At 37.1% G+C, this 14,984-nt stretch overlaps 1 protein-coding gene across 1 annotated transcript; it reads left to right on the top strand.

Annotated features, from left to right (window-relative positions):
* Positions 1-4,634: 4,634 nt before the first annotated feature.
* On the top strand, positions 4,635-13,606 carry fam210b (family with sequence similarity 210 member B). Its single transcript, XM_027133638.2, has 3 exons — positions 4,635-5,237; positions 8,832-9,004; positions 12,680-13,606. The coding sequence occupies exons 1-3, from the start codon at positions 4,812-4,814 to the stop codon at positions 12,876-12,878; spliced, it is 798 nt and encodes a 265-aa protein (XP_026989439.1). The 5' UTR covers positions 4,635-4,811; the 3' UTR covers positions 12,879-13,606.
* Positions 13,607-14,984: the final 1,378 nt, after the last annotated feature.

Genomic DNA, 14,984 nt, shown 5'->3' with positions numbered 1-14,984 from the left:
GAAGATTTTTCTGGGGCTATGCTTCAGAGAAGAAAGGAACTGTGGCCTAAACTTAAAGCTGCTAGAGCCCAAGGTGAAAAGGCAATACGAAGGTATGATAAATTGTTATTTTTGTCTAGAGAGGAAAGGATCCATGACTAAGACATAATTCAGTGTAAAATAATGTTGTATTATAATTCTGACGTGTTTTAAATTAGATTCTTATATCACACTAATGTGCACAACCAAAACTAGTAAAGGTTTGGTTTTGGCACATCTAAACATATGTAGTTTAAAGAACAAGACATTAATACAAGACATTAATAATTTAGTGTACAAGTATTCAATTAATATATTAGCTCTATCTGAGACACATCTTGACAACTCTATTCAAGACTCTGAATTACCAGTTAAAGGTTTTAATGTGTTTAGAAAGGATATAAATAAATTTGGTGGTGGTGTGGCCATCTTTGTGCAAAGTAACATTCCTTGTAAGTTAAAACAAAATTTAATACGCGATGACATTGAAGCTATATGGGTAGAAGTCCATGTACCTTATATGAAACCAGTGCTTGTGGGATGCTGTTATAGACCTCCTAATGCACACGAGGACTATCTGACAGGCTTAGGTGCTTGATAATGTCTCTGATGTAAATTGTGAACTTTACTTGCTTGGTGATATGAACATTGATTGGAATGATGACAGATGCACAAAGAAAAAGAAATTAGTTTCCTATATATTCATATAAGTGTCTGCAATTTACATCAAATAGTTAATGTGCCAACAAGAATCTTTAGCAACAAGGTGGGCATTACAACAGCAACATGTATTGATCACATTTACACTAATGTACGAGAACTGTGTACTGACGTTGTGTCAACACCAGTAGAGTTTAGTGATCATAATCTCATTGCTGTTAACAAGAAAGTTAAAGTCCCTAAAGCTAAAGCTATTTTTGGTACTTATAAAAGGTTTTATAAAGTATCTGCTATTGAAAGGATTGTGGGAGAAGTAAAAAATGTCGATTGGAAAGATGTGTACAGTGGCCACAACCCAGGATCTTCCTTGGATATTTTTATGAGTATGCTTTTGAGCATTTTTGATAAATATGCACCGATGAAAAATATGGTAATAAAAACACATACTGCAAGGTGGATTGATTCAACATTGAAAAAATATGATGACGCAAAAAGATGAGGCTAAACAAGTGGCTGTGAAAACAAGATTATTAGAGGACAGATTAAAATATTGTAAATTAAAGAACCAAGTTACTAAAATGAATAAAAGGAAAAAGAAAGAGTATTAGAAAAACAGAATTGACAGTGTTAAATATGATGGCAAAAAGCTTTGGCATATCTTAAATGAAATTATGGGTAGAAATAGAAATGCATCCCCTTCTTTTGTAGAGTCTGATGGAGGTTTTATAACAGAATCTAAAGATATTGCAGACTATTTTAATAATTATTTTATAAATAAAGTTAGTAATTTAAGAAAAGGTTTTGGAACACAAGACTTTAATTACTGTGAACTGATCAAAAATTAAATCATTGCTAATGAAATGTGTAACTTTAAATTTAATTGTGTGCAAACTGCAGAAGTGATGGCCCTGTTAAAGTCTCTTCCAACATATGGTAGTCCAGGCACAGACAACTTGGACAGCCTAGTATTGAATAAAACTGCAGAATATATTGCTGATTCGTTGTGTCATATATTTAATCAGTGTATAGCGAGTGGGATTTATCCCACTCTGTGGAAGGGAAAATGATTCCATTGATAAAAGACAATCGACTATCTTATAATGGGCAGAACTGTAGACCTATAAGTATTTTGCCTGCACTCAGTAAAGTTATGGAAAGGATTATTCAAACACAAATTAGTAATTATTTCCAGAAAAATAATTTGATGACTATGTTTCAGCATGCATATAGAAAGGCACATTCTACATGTAGAGCTCTCACACAGATGACCGATGGATGGCTTAGAAGTATGGATAATTCTGAAGTAGTTCGAGTGGTCATTTTGGACTTTAGTGCCACTTTTGATGTAATAGACCACAATATTTTAATTGAGAAATTGAAGAGCTATGGCTTCACTCCTTCTGCTGTTGCATTGATGAAAAGTTATCTTTCCCACAGAACTCAGCGGGTTTTTTATAATGGTTCTTTATCTAATTATAAAGCTTTAGCATGCGGTGTACCACAAGGAAGTTGTTTGGGTCCTCTTTTGTTTTCTGTTTTTATTAAGGATATGTCTTTAACTGTTAAAAAAGCATCAATGACAATGTTTGCAGATGACTCAACTGTTTACTATGTTTCTGATTCATGTGATAAAATGTGATAATCATGTTCTTTCTAGAGAATTAGATTCGGTGTATGAGTGGTTTAGTGGAAACAAATTAGTATTAAATATATCCAAAACTAAAAGTATGATTATTGGATCAAAGCATAAATTGATGCTTGGATCGGAATTAAAGTTATATATAGCCAGGCAAAGAATGCAACAAGTAGAGAAGGCTAAACTGTTGGGTTTGGTTATTGATAGTAGTCTTTCTTGGACAGATCACATAAATACTATTGTTAACCGAATGGGATGTGGCATTGCAGTAACTAAAAAATGTTGTCATTATGTGAATCAGGACACTTTAAAAATAGTTACAGAGTCATTAATATTATGTCATTTGTCATACTGTACTGAGGTGTGGTCCTCAGCATCTAAAAAGGACTTGACAAAAATACAAATTGTGCAAAATAAAGCAGCAAGACTTGTTCTGTTGTTGGGCTGCTCAATTAAAACAAATAGAGATCAGATGTATTCTACTCTTTCATGGCTCACTTTAAACCAAAGAATAACAGTTACCTTAAGCACCATATTATATAATACATTGACAATGTCAATGCCTATTTCTCTGTTTAATCAAATAGTGTACTGTAATTCTGTGCACAATCATAACACCAGAAAGGCAAATAAAGGTCATATAATGACTCCCCACCCAAAAACAAATTTTATGAAGAAAACTGTCCTGTATAGAGCTATTGTCATCTGGAATAACATTCCCATTGAAGTTCGTCAGCTTCGTAATAAGCTGTAATTTAAAAGTAGTCTACGGTGTTATGTGTTGATGTAGGTTTTATATGTCTTGATTAATGTAAGTATAAATCATATTGTATTTATGTCTATACTTGTTATGAATTAAAACCAGATTTTATGTATGTATGAGTATGCATATGTGTATATATGTGTATATATATGTAATGTGTATATGTGTATATTTATCCATTGTGATGATTGAAATGTTGTTATTGTTGTAATGTAATTTTTTTTTTTTTTTTTTTTAGAGTGGACCCCAGGAAGCTGATTGACTTTCAGCTAATGGGATCCATTTAAATAAATAAAAAACAAAACAAAAAAAAAAACACAAACTTCTCACTCACTCATTTTCTACCGCTTATCCGAACTACCTCAGGTCACAGGGAGCCTGTGCCTATCTCAGGCGTCATCAGGCAGGTTACACCCTGGACGGAGTGCCAACCCATCACAGGGCACACACTCTCATTCACTCACACACTACAGACAATTTTCCAAAGATGCCAATCAACCTACCATGCATGTCTTTGGACCGGGGAGGAAACCGGAGTACCTGGAGGAAACCCCCGAGGCACAGGGAGAACATGCAAACTCCGCACACACAAGGTGGAGGTGGGAATCGAACCCCGACCCTGGAGGTGTGAGGCAAATGTGCTAACCACTAAGCCACCATGCCCCCCCAGAAAACAAACTTGATTATGGAATTAGATCCATGCACAGGCCTGCATTTGTGAGTGAAGAGCGAATAGAGGAATGGGATCAGCACACAGCACTGTGGTACACCTGTGTAGATAAAGGGAACCCAAACAATAGATTTTATAGCAAAACTTTATAGTTTTTACATTTAACATTTCCAGGAATTTGTGATCTATCCTGCACAAAGGATTGAAGGAATTTATAATTTATCCTATAGAATTTGTGGATATAATCAGAAATCAGTAATGGCAAGTCTTCATGGACCCAAGGCGGTAAATCATCCTCAGAAGGGCCTTAATTTTAAGGCCTGGCACAGTTCCATAAGCCTGTGTGAAGACTGGATGTTATGCTTAGGATCCTGAAACACAAGAAGCTGATAAATTCTCGCCTGATGATTGCCATCCCCTTAACTGAAACAACTGACTTTTTTTTTATTATTTTTTTTTTTACTTTTTTTTAATTCCTGTTTATAATCAGGTTCAGGATCATCTCTCTCTCTCTCTCTCTCTCTCTCTCTCTCTCTCTCTCTCTCTGTGTGTGTGTGTGTGTGTGTGTGTGTGTGTGTGTGTGTGTGTGTGTGTGTGTGTGTGTGTGTGTGTGTGTGTGTGTGTGTGTTATTTCACTATTTTTCTCTTTGGAAAACGCAACCCAACGCTTACTTAATAGAGACTTCAGAAGAGCAAAAGAGAAAAAGCCCTAAATAAGACGTCTCCAAGATAGAAGAAGAATAAAGACTGGAGTCTTACAAACGACGCACAAATCGTCTTACTGCAACTTTGACATTTTATACACAAGAAGGTATATTAAAGTGCTATTGCTTGCTATTGGATCTTTAAAGTGGTATCACCCGTTGTTTAAATCCCGCCCTCGGACAAACAGCTAAGAACCTCCTACTGGTGTAGAACAACAGCGGTGGAGCAGCGTTGTGTTGTCTGTCCTCATGGTGTGTTTGCCTGGGTTAGTAAGTCACCAGTGTGACTGCTAGGTTTTATCAGTAGATAAATCGTCTCTCAAAGCGCAGGTCATTCGCCATAAGGGTTTGGAAGAGACAATGTTTCTGTGTCGAGGACGAAGGTCTGTTGTTCCTTCATCATTTAGTTTCTGTAACTTAGCTGGTTCAGTGCAGGTTGCAACAAACACACCACAGGACGCCATCTGGTCATTACATAACTCCAGCATTATTTCCGGCTGTCAGGTCCGTGCCAAAGGAGCAATGATACAGGGCGAACCTGGGAACACTAACATGTATAAATATCCTGCTTGGGCGGCCTACGAATCGGTTTCAATGTTTGGCTTCATTTTGCCTTTTTCATGGAGGATCAAAGATGGTTTTACGAACGAACGACTACATTCACCGAAAAGCTTTTATTGTCTTGGTCCCCAAACGTGTATCATCCGCTCAAGTGCGTCAACAAACGCTCCAAAACAGCCTGAAGCCGAATGTACGAAGGGGGGAGCAACCGCACAGGTTAACAAGGTACAGTAAGTGCATGACGAACGTCGCTCGTCATTCATTAGCGCAAATTTCTTTGTCGGTTTTATTTCGATTTTAGTATTTCATTGGAAATCAATCTTGTCCGGTCAAATGGTTCTGGGACACAATGACAACGCCTTCATGCTGATTTTAGTTACACAACACTGTGGACGCTTCATGTGCTGAAGGAATAACAGCAAACACCTCAATAGTAAACAGTCTATTCAAGTTTATTGTATAGAAATGTAAGGAAACTAAATATAAATATAACTAAAGAAATATATTAGATGAACTAAAAAAGGCATTCACAAGTAATGTGTGAATGAAAATCAATGGTTAAATTGTTTATTTAATTGCTTATCAATAATCAGTTAATTGTTTAGTGGTAATGTGTTCAAGATATTGATTGCAGGGGAACAAACTGGAATATTAATTTAAAAAACAATATTTTGTGTATGTGGAAGAATAGAACTGCAACAAAGTTTATTGAGCAATCAGTGATTCAGAGGTGACGTATAATTCAGATAGAGATAAACTACCTATGAATAAAAATGTTAGATTCAGTTCCACAAGCGAAAGGCAACTAGTGTCATGAAGCTAAAACTGGCCTATTTGTAATCTTGTTTTTCTAAAGCTTTACATTTCTGCATGTTAAGATCATTGCTGTTGCATTTTCTTCTGTTTGTAGTTAGTTGTTGGAGGAAAAGCAGGGGCAAACAAAAGTATCTTGTAACCAGCGATAGGGTCTCACCTTGTAGATTACTTGTGTGATAGAATGCAGTTTTAGTATTGTTTCTAAATTTGTTGTTTTTAAGTTTAGTCATAGTCAAGCATTGTTCTTTTTGATCTCTACCCTTTGCCAGTATTTCTGTCTTGCTTTTATTTAGTACAGGCTTGTATTTATCCAGCCCACAATTCTGGACAAACAGGTCAACAGCTTATCAGCAGTACTTGCGTCATCTGGTGCTACAAACATAGTTTTGCCTCAATAATCTACTACTTGCTGCAATGTTGCCACCAAATGTTTTATATTGCCACTGGTTAGCACATTTGCCTCACACCTTCAGGGTTGGGGGTTTGATTCCCGCCTCCGCCTTGTGTGTGTGGAGTTTGCATGTTCTCCCCGTGCCTCAGGGGTTTCCTCCGGGTACCCCGGTTTCCTCCCCCAGTCCAAAGACATGCATGGTAGGTTGATTGGCATCTCTGGAAAATTGTCCGTTGTCTGTGATTGCGTGAGTGAATGAGAGTGTGTGTGCCCTGCGATGGGTTGGCACTCCGTCCAGGGTGTATCCTGCCTGATGACGCCTGAGATAGGCACAGGCTCCCCGTGACCCAAGAAGTTCGGATAAGCGGTAGAACAAGAATGAATGAATGAATATTGTCACTGGGGTCTAAGCAGTTTTTGAAAATAGTGCCTATATTGACCAGTTCTAACTTGCTTCTGCTGTTAGACAGAGCCATTAAGTAATGCAGGTGGTTGCATTCAGTTTCATTGTCTGCTTTATTTCCTATTTGTTAGTACCTTGGCTTTCAGTTTTATCAGCTGAATCAGCTGCTTTGTTGCCATGGGATATAAAGGCAACACCCGCTCTGTCTTTTTGCTGATATGGGTTGGATGACTTGACAGTTTTGTGCAAGTGCACATTTCACAAGAACTAGCTCAAAGTTCCGCTTACATTTGTAGTTCACCATTTAAAATTTTCACAACTTTACCTTCAGTTTATTTGATATCTTTGTCACGTCACTTTAAAACTTTAAAGTGTCAGGAAAAAGTATGAGGGCAAATGACTGAGCTCCACTTTTTCAGTAGAAACTCTTTAATAGATTCAGCCACCCCGATGGGACTGTGAACACTATTTTCCATATAAAATAAACTCTGAGTAAACAAACATAAAACAGTTCTGTTCTTATTCTGCTATAGCGTTGTTTAACCATACACTTTGAATGCCCCCCCCCAAAAAAGTTTTATATACCTCCACTTACATTGCATTGACTTCTGTGGTTTTCAACTTTACATTGGTTTTTGTTAATAATCATATAGGAAATAATGAGTGTGTGCACATTTGTCCAGCTTCCTGTGACATAGTTCCTGTTTTCAAATCTTTTATCGCGAGTTTCTTGCCTGTGGATGCATTTAAATTGTATTGTTTAATTTTTTTCAGCATTTGTGTCCTAAAACTTTCATTTGTTATTTTTTCCTTTTCGTTCAGTTATTTGTTCTGCAAAAAGTTTTTTTTGTTTTGTGTATGCCCTATAAGTGTATGAGTAAGCGAGTAACTCTCATTACTGAGGTAGGAAGGCATTCCAAAATATTATCTTTTTATATCTTTATCTGCCATCAGGGAATACTGATGCCATGAATGGGTGTAATTGGGCTGCAACAATGTTTACATAGTTGGTACATTTCAAATTGACATCCACTTGAATGGAACCAAAGTTTCCCAAGGGTACATTGCTTATAGCATCACATGGACTCCACTGGATTTCCTTTTTCCTATAGTGCATCCTGTCCTGATGAGTGCAGTGGGCTTGAATTAGACAGATAGCATAGCCCAGGGGTATTGAATTAAAATTCAAAGAGGTCCAGTTACTAAAATTTCCTCCCAGCAAAGGTCCGAATCTTATATTGTCACTTAAAATAGTGTACCCTCATGTTAATAAAATCAATAAAGCACATACATTTCTATATAATTTATTGTTAAAATTTCAAGTGTTTTCAAAGTCTGAACTTGTATGGCACTTGAATGGTAAACAATACTGTAGTTGTCTTTACTACATGTCAAGTAACAGACACTGAATTTCTTCTGAATAAAATAAATAAGTGAAAACACAGCTTTGAGCAGCCTGAACTTAGGGCCTATATTTCAAGTAATATAAAACATTCAGAAACTTTTTTTAATAAAATAAAAGTGCTTTTAATCTTTAAGAAAAAAATTAAACAAAAGACTTTTGAGCTGCCCCTTTTTTAAACATTAACTACATTAATAACATAGGAACCTTAGGCAAAAAAACATTTCAAGTAAAATAAACAGGCAGAATTTACTGAATAAAAGAAAAGTGCAGAGCTTTGAGCAGCTCCCTTTTTCCTCTCTCCTTTCCACCTCTCCTTACTCCCTTTCCATCTTCCGTTCCTAGTGAGAGAAATGGGCATGTAACTGTCCTGCCAGCAGTTTGAATCTTAATTGTCCTGCCAGCGTAATTAGGTGCATTACTGCCACCTTCTTCTCTGGAGTATGGAACAGAAACAATCTGTTTTTGGCTTGGCTTTTGATGACGCTCCTGTTGTAATAACTAGATTAACTGTGCATGAACAAATATTTTTATTAATATCAAAGAACTTATATAATCTTATAATATTAGATTATAACAAGGAGATGCTTAATATGATAATATTAGAATTTTAACGGGTCCGGGCAGACCTGTCACTCGGTCCAGATCCGGACCGTGGTCCGCCATTTGGTGATGCCTGGCATAGCCTGTCACATGTCTGTGTATATACAAAGTTATGGCTCTGTTTATGAAATGTTTATGGCTCTGAATCAACCTGAATTACTTTGACATTTATTTCTCACATTGTTGTACTCTGTGTCTTATTAGGTAATGCTTTCTAAGAGCCCACATGGAGGAGCTGAAAAACCAGAGCCCGAGGAAAAGCAAAATAAAACAAAACAGCTGAAGAAGGTTTTTCAGGAATATGGTGCTGTTGGTGTTTCATTTCACATTGGAATATCTTTAATTTCTCTTGGAATTTTCTACATTGCTGTGTCTAGGTAAGGAATCTGAGTTGAGACTTAGGCTTTAGGGTCTTAACTGTATATCATCCTTATCTTAATGTATCCAGAGAAATAAATGCGAATGAGCCTCTGCAGGTAGTTCAGACATCATAATTATAGTTTTTTTAGGAAATTTAAATCCATTAAAAAAAAATTATTCATAGTTGTTTCACTTAAGTGGCTGGAAACAGCATAAGTTGTGGGGGGGTTTCCCAATTTTTTCATATTCTCGATGATCAGTATGAGATCCATTAAGACAGCATCATCAATTGTATGATTAAAAACACAAAATGGCCTTAAACAGCTACTGAAGAAACAGCAAAATGTTGGCATTTTCAAATACATTTATTTCCTACATGGCTTGCTCCAGACTGTGTGGCCTTACCATTATAGCTATTTAAATAAGTTTGGGATTATAAACATTTTCCAAATGCTGGTTCTAGATACAGAAAAATTGCAACATATCATAGGTGAAGAGCAGTCATTGGATGTGAGAAACAGTTATCCTCAGTGTGGGTTACTACTGATTTTACATTTGATGAAGTACATTTTTATTTTATTCTTAATGTGGATGTGATAGCCTAGTGGTTAAGGTGCTGGTCTACCAATTGGAAGGTTGTGAGTTTGAGTTCCACATCCACAAGGCTGCCACTGCTGGGCCATTGAGAAGGGCCCGTAACCCTTAATTGCTCCGTTGTATAAAATGAGAGAACATTTAAGTCACTCTGAATAAGGATGTCTGCTAAATGCATGTAAGTCAGCTTTCTATATGTAAAGTATAAACTTGAGAGTATTATATCAGGAAACCGTAGTTGTATGTAGGATTTATCACCTTCCTAATGTTATTAGTTCCAGCATAGCTGATCTCATGCCTTGCTTATTTCTCAACATAACCTCAAATTAAAGAATTAACAAAGACCACTTAGGCCACAGGGCCTTTTCAAGCAATTATTAAAAAAAAAAAAAAACATTTTTGTTTCAACAATATGTGAATAAAAAAAAACAAAAACTTAGTTTCCATATTTAAAAAGTACAAAAGAAAGTACCTGAGTTGGTTCACACATTATTTATTTTAAAATATTTTCATATTTATTTAGATTTTTATTGCATTTCAAGTGGAAATTGTAGCTGTGTATTTAGCTTTCCAAAGTGATTAAAATAATAAAAGCCTCAGCTCTGACTAAAGGACTGCTTTGTTTTCTAATAAATATCGCCCTTTTCAAATGCAAATGCTTAGTTCAGTGCTGTTCCTGCTTTCTTGGTAATTAAAAGTTTAATGTTCCTCTTAAGGTTTCTTCCTCATGCCATCACAGGAAAGTTTTAATTGCCGGCATCATCTCTGGCTTGCTAATTAGTGCTTATTGTAATCCATATTTTTGATATATTTGAATTTCTGTAAGTGATCATTTATAAGAGCACAATATAAAATGTAACCGGTGTTAATTTTTTTAGACAACAACTATCAGCCATGCTGCCATGTCGGCAAACTTAACAAGGAGGAAACAGTCATTGGAACTGCCTTTATTAGCTGGTTTTGAGTTTGTCAGAGAGAACGTGGACTTGTAAATAAAGTTTGTTTATAGCATAGGGTGCTTTAAGCTTTCATGGAACACAATGAGTTTCACTTATCTCTCTGAAAAATGACTGAAACATTTTAAATACTGTATTCACAGTCTATAATTCAGTCATATCATGCATGCCTGAATCCAGCTCTTTTTTCTGCATAATGAGTGACTGAATGAGTGCACATTTTCTTAACTATAGTTCGGTATCCAGGATCCCTCGTCCATGTATATAAAAACAAAATTATCCAGACCTTCTCTTTGTGGATTGGACATGCCTGATCTGTTTGAATCTTTTTGCAAAGCTGAAACAAATATAGTGCAACAGGTGAGAGAGAATTTTCTACAATGTTGCAAGGACATAGTCTAAAGGAACCACTGCTGAATCATTATCCAATATTATTATAATGTAATGCCTAAGGCCTGAGCAGTAACATTAACCAGTTTTTCTTTTTTAAGAGATAAGACATGTTTGAACCTAAGCTATTACAATGGTAAAAATGATATAAATACAACACTTTAGAATCTATTCCAGGAAGTTGGACTGCATGTGAGATATTTAACATAAGGGTTGTACTTATCAGGTGGTGCAAACAAGGCACAGAATAAATGCCATTTTGAGTTCACTCTGCTGTGGCCTTGCAAACTCTGAAAAAAATCAGCTACTTTAAAGGTGAATAGAGTGTCTATTTTGGAATGTAGAGAGTGTGTATGAAACAGAGCCCAAGTGTCTTTTTTTTGTTGTTGCCATAGATCAACACAATGAGAAAAATAAGTGAGCTGAAAAATTCTACAAATTTGGATTTCTCCATTTCAAATACTGATGTAATTACAAGTGTTGTAATTTAATTATATGCATTGGTATTTGCTTGAAGCATTTTCCCTGCATAGGTTTTAAAAAATAATCAATAAGGCCATTATACTGAAGCCCTAAGGTTTTCTGTGAATCTGTGAAGGCACTCAAGAGTAAATAGGGTTTTTGAGTAAGCAAGGCTCCATATTCCTTGACATGTGGTGGCCAAATTGTTTATACAGTACACATAAAAAATAGTTTTTGATAATTACCATGGTTGAGGAAGTAGGAGTAGGTAAATGGTTCTTGAAGTGATGTTATGCAGATTGGAAGAACACAAGGGCTCAGTGTAAAGAATTATTTTGCTTGCAGGACTCATGGTTTATAAGATATGGTCCAAAATGTAAACACTTGTACTCTAGTAACACCATTTGGCTAATTGGATCTTTCTTTCTTGCCTGTGTAGCTGCTGCCCAAGTTTCTTATGGCTACAACAGAATTAGTTGTAACAAAGAAAAATAATTAGGAAAAACAATGCATGTTTCTTGCACATCCAACAATCAGAAGAAAAATCTGATCAAAAGCAATATTATTCCGATAAATTAGAAGGCTTTGAAACTTGGACAGGTCTGGCAAACTACTGAAAACCCAGTGAAAGTAATTTTGCACAGGGAAAAAAAAAAATAAAACTTGCAAATAATAACCTGTATGTAGAGTGATTATAACTGCTTTGGAGTGTCTACTAAAAACAAATGGGACTTAAGAATATCAAGGAAAATATCTGACAGAAAATTTAGCACTCACTTATTGTGAATTTAATATATTAATTATAAGAAATATTTTATTATTAAAATTTTTTATTGCCATTAAAAAATCATATTCACTCCCAGTTCCAGCTGCCTGTGTCGTTAAAATTTTATCAGTCGTTGTGGGCCTTGCCTAAATGCAAATAAGCTGTGTTAAATGTTTTGCATGTTGCATGAAACTTTTGTAAAATCGGAAAATCATTTTTGTTTGCACTGGCTTACAAAAAAATATTTACAAACAACCTTAAAGATTGATAAATACCATTATATGAAAAGACTTTTGGAGTAGTGATTTCAACGTATCACTAGCATTCTTTGATGTTACCTAACTTTTAAGTTATGTACAATTTGTATAGGCTCTCTCTTAAATAAATAAACTGCAAAGTCTTCAGTGCTCTAGGATGTGTAAATGTTAATGATGTGTTGAGATTTTATTTAATGTGCTATTATTTATTTATTTATTTATTTATTTATTTATTTATTTATTTAATGTGATGTTTGTTCTCTTTAGCGGGATCAGCATGACGGATGTCCTTTGCAAGCTGGGCTTTAGTGAGTCTGTGATTCAGTCAAAGATGGCTGCAGGCACTAGCACATTTGTGCTAGCTTATGCTATTCACAAACTCTTTGCTCCATTTCGGATCAGCATCACCCTTGTGTCTGTACCACTCATAGTGCGATATCTTCGGAAAACAGGTCTCTTTAAATAATTACCACCTCGTCTGTGAACAAGCAATTTTGTTTAATTTGCACTCTTATATGCTTTTATGCATTTGTCTGTGTATTCAACCAAGAATTTGAACCATAATAATCTGATGTAAGGTTAAATAAATTACAGTACAGACCAAAAGTTTGGACACACCTTCTCATTCAAAGAGTTTTCTTTATTTTCATGACTATGAAAATTGTAGATTCACACTGAAGGCATCAAAACTATGAATTAACACATGTGAAATTATATACGTACATAACAAAAAAGTTTGAAACAACTGAAAGTCATATTCTAGGTTCTTCAAAGTAGCCACCTTTTGCTTTGATTACTGCTTTGCACACTCTTGGCATTCTCTTGATGAGCTTCAAGAGGTAGTCACCTGAAATGGTCTTCCAACAGTCTTGAAGGAGTTCCCAGAGATGCTTAGCACTTGTTGGCCCTTTTGCCTTCACTCTGCAGTCCAGCTCACCCCAAACCATCTCGATTGGGTTCAGGTCCGGTGACTGTGGAGGCCAGGTCATCTGGCGCAGCACCCCATCACTCTCTTTCATGGTCAAATAGCCCTTAAACAGCCTGGAGGTGTGTTTGGGGTCATTGTTCTGTTGAAAAGGTGGTGTGTCCAAACTTTTGGTCTGTACTGTATATAATCTATATAGTCTTTAAATTTGTCTTGTGTGTATATATACTTTTGTACAATAAATAAAATACTTATGTTTTGGGGTGAAATTTTCGTCTTTTTCTTATCCATATTATTATTATTATTATTATTATTATTATTAATGTTATAGGAATTGAATCCCAGTGGGCAATATGGGTATACAAACTAAAATGACAGACCCAATCGCAAGATTCAGCCGAGAGACATAGTCCCTCCAGCATGTCCTAGGTCTTCCCCGGGGCCTCCTCCCGGTTGGACATGCCCGGAACACCTCCCCAGGGAGGCGTCCAGGAGGCATCCGAAACAGATGCCGAGCCACCTCAGCTGACTCCTCTTGATGTGGAGGAGCAGCGGCTCTACTCTGGGCTCCTCCCGAGTGACCGAGCTCCTCACCCTATCTCTAAGGGAGCGCCCAGCCACCCTGCGGAGGAAACTCATTTTGGCCGCCTGTATCCGGGATCTTGTCCTTTCGGTCATGACCCAAAGCTCATGACCATAGGTGAGGGTAGGACCGTAGATCGACCAGTAAATAGAGAGCTTCGCCTTGTGGCTCAGCTCATTCTTCACCACAACAGATCGGTATATTGACCGCATCACTGCAGAAGATACACCAATCCGCCTGTCGATCTCCCGCTCCATCCTTCTCTCACTCGTAAACGAGACCCCAAGATACTTAAACTCCTCCACTTGAGGCAGGAGCTCTCCACCAACCTGAAGGGGACAAGCCACCCTTTTCCGACTGAGAACCATGGCCTCGGACTTGGAGGTGCTGATTCTCATCCCCGCCGCTTCACACTCGGCTGCAAACCGTCCCAGTGCATGCTGAAGGTCCTGCAACAACATCATCTGCAAAAAGCAGAGACGAAATCCCGTGGTCCCCAAACCGGACTCCCTCCGGCCCCATACTGCGCCTAGAAATCCTGTCCATATAAGTAATGAACAGGACCGGTGACAAAGGGCAACCCTGCCGGAGTCCAACATGCACCGGGAACAAGTCTGACTTACTGTCGGCAATGCGAACCAAACTCCTGCTCCGGTCATATAGGGACCGGAAAGCCCTTAACAGAGGGCCCTGGACCCCATACTCCCAGAGCACCCCCCACAGGTCACCACGAGGGACACAGTCGAAAGCCTTCAGGAGGAACAATGCGGGTGTCGTCCCGGTCGTGGTAAAAGCTGCATGGCTAATGCATCATGAAAGACACTAAGTTATAAGTATCTTCCCACCATGAAGCTGATGGAGCAGTTTGTGTGTGTTACAAGCACAATGCATTCAGAGATGGGAATCGAATCAGGATCTGCAGTCTGATAAAACTGGTACTGTAGTTCACCCTCAATAAGTCCAGACCCAAATACATGATAAAATAAAGCAGAATGAGAAATGCCTATGAATATCAGTAAAAGCAGTTTTTATCTAAAACAGAAATTACATGAAAAAAACAATAG

Source organism: Tachysurus fulvidraco, chromosome 5 (assembly GCF_022655615.1).
Source record: "Tachysurus fulvidraco isolate hzauxx_2018 chromosome 5, HZAU_PFXX_2.0, whole genome shotgun sequence".
NCBI lineage: Eukaryota > Metazoa > Chordata > Actinopteri > Siluriformes > Bagridae > Tachysurus > Tachysurus fulvidraco.
The sequence above is the reverse complement of the archived record's forward strand: the minus strand, read 5'-3'. Positions and strand labels throughout refer to the sequence as shown.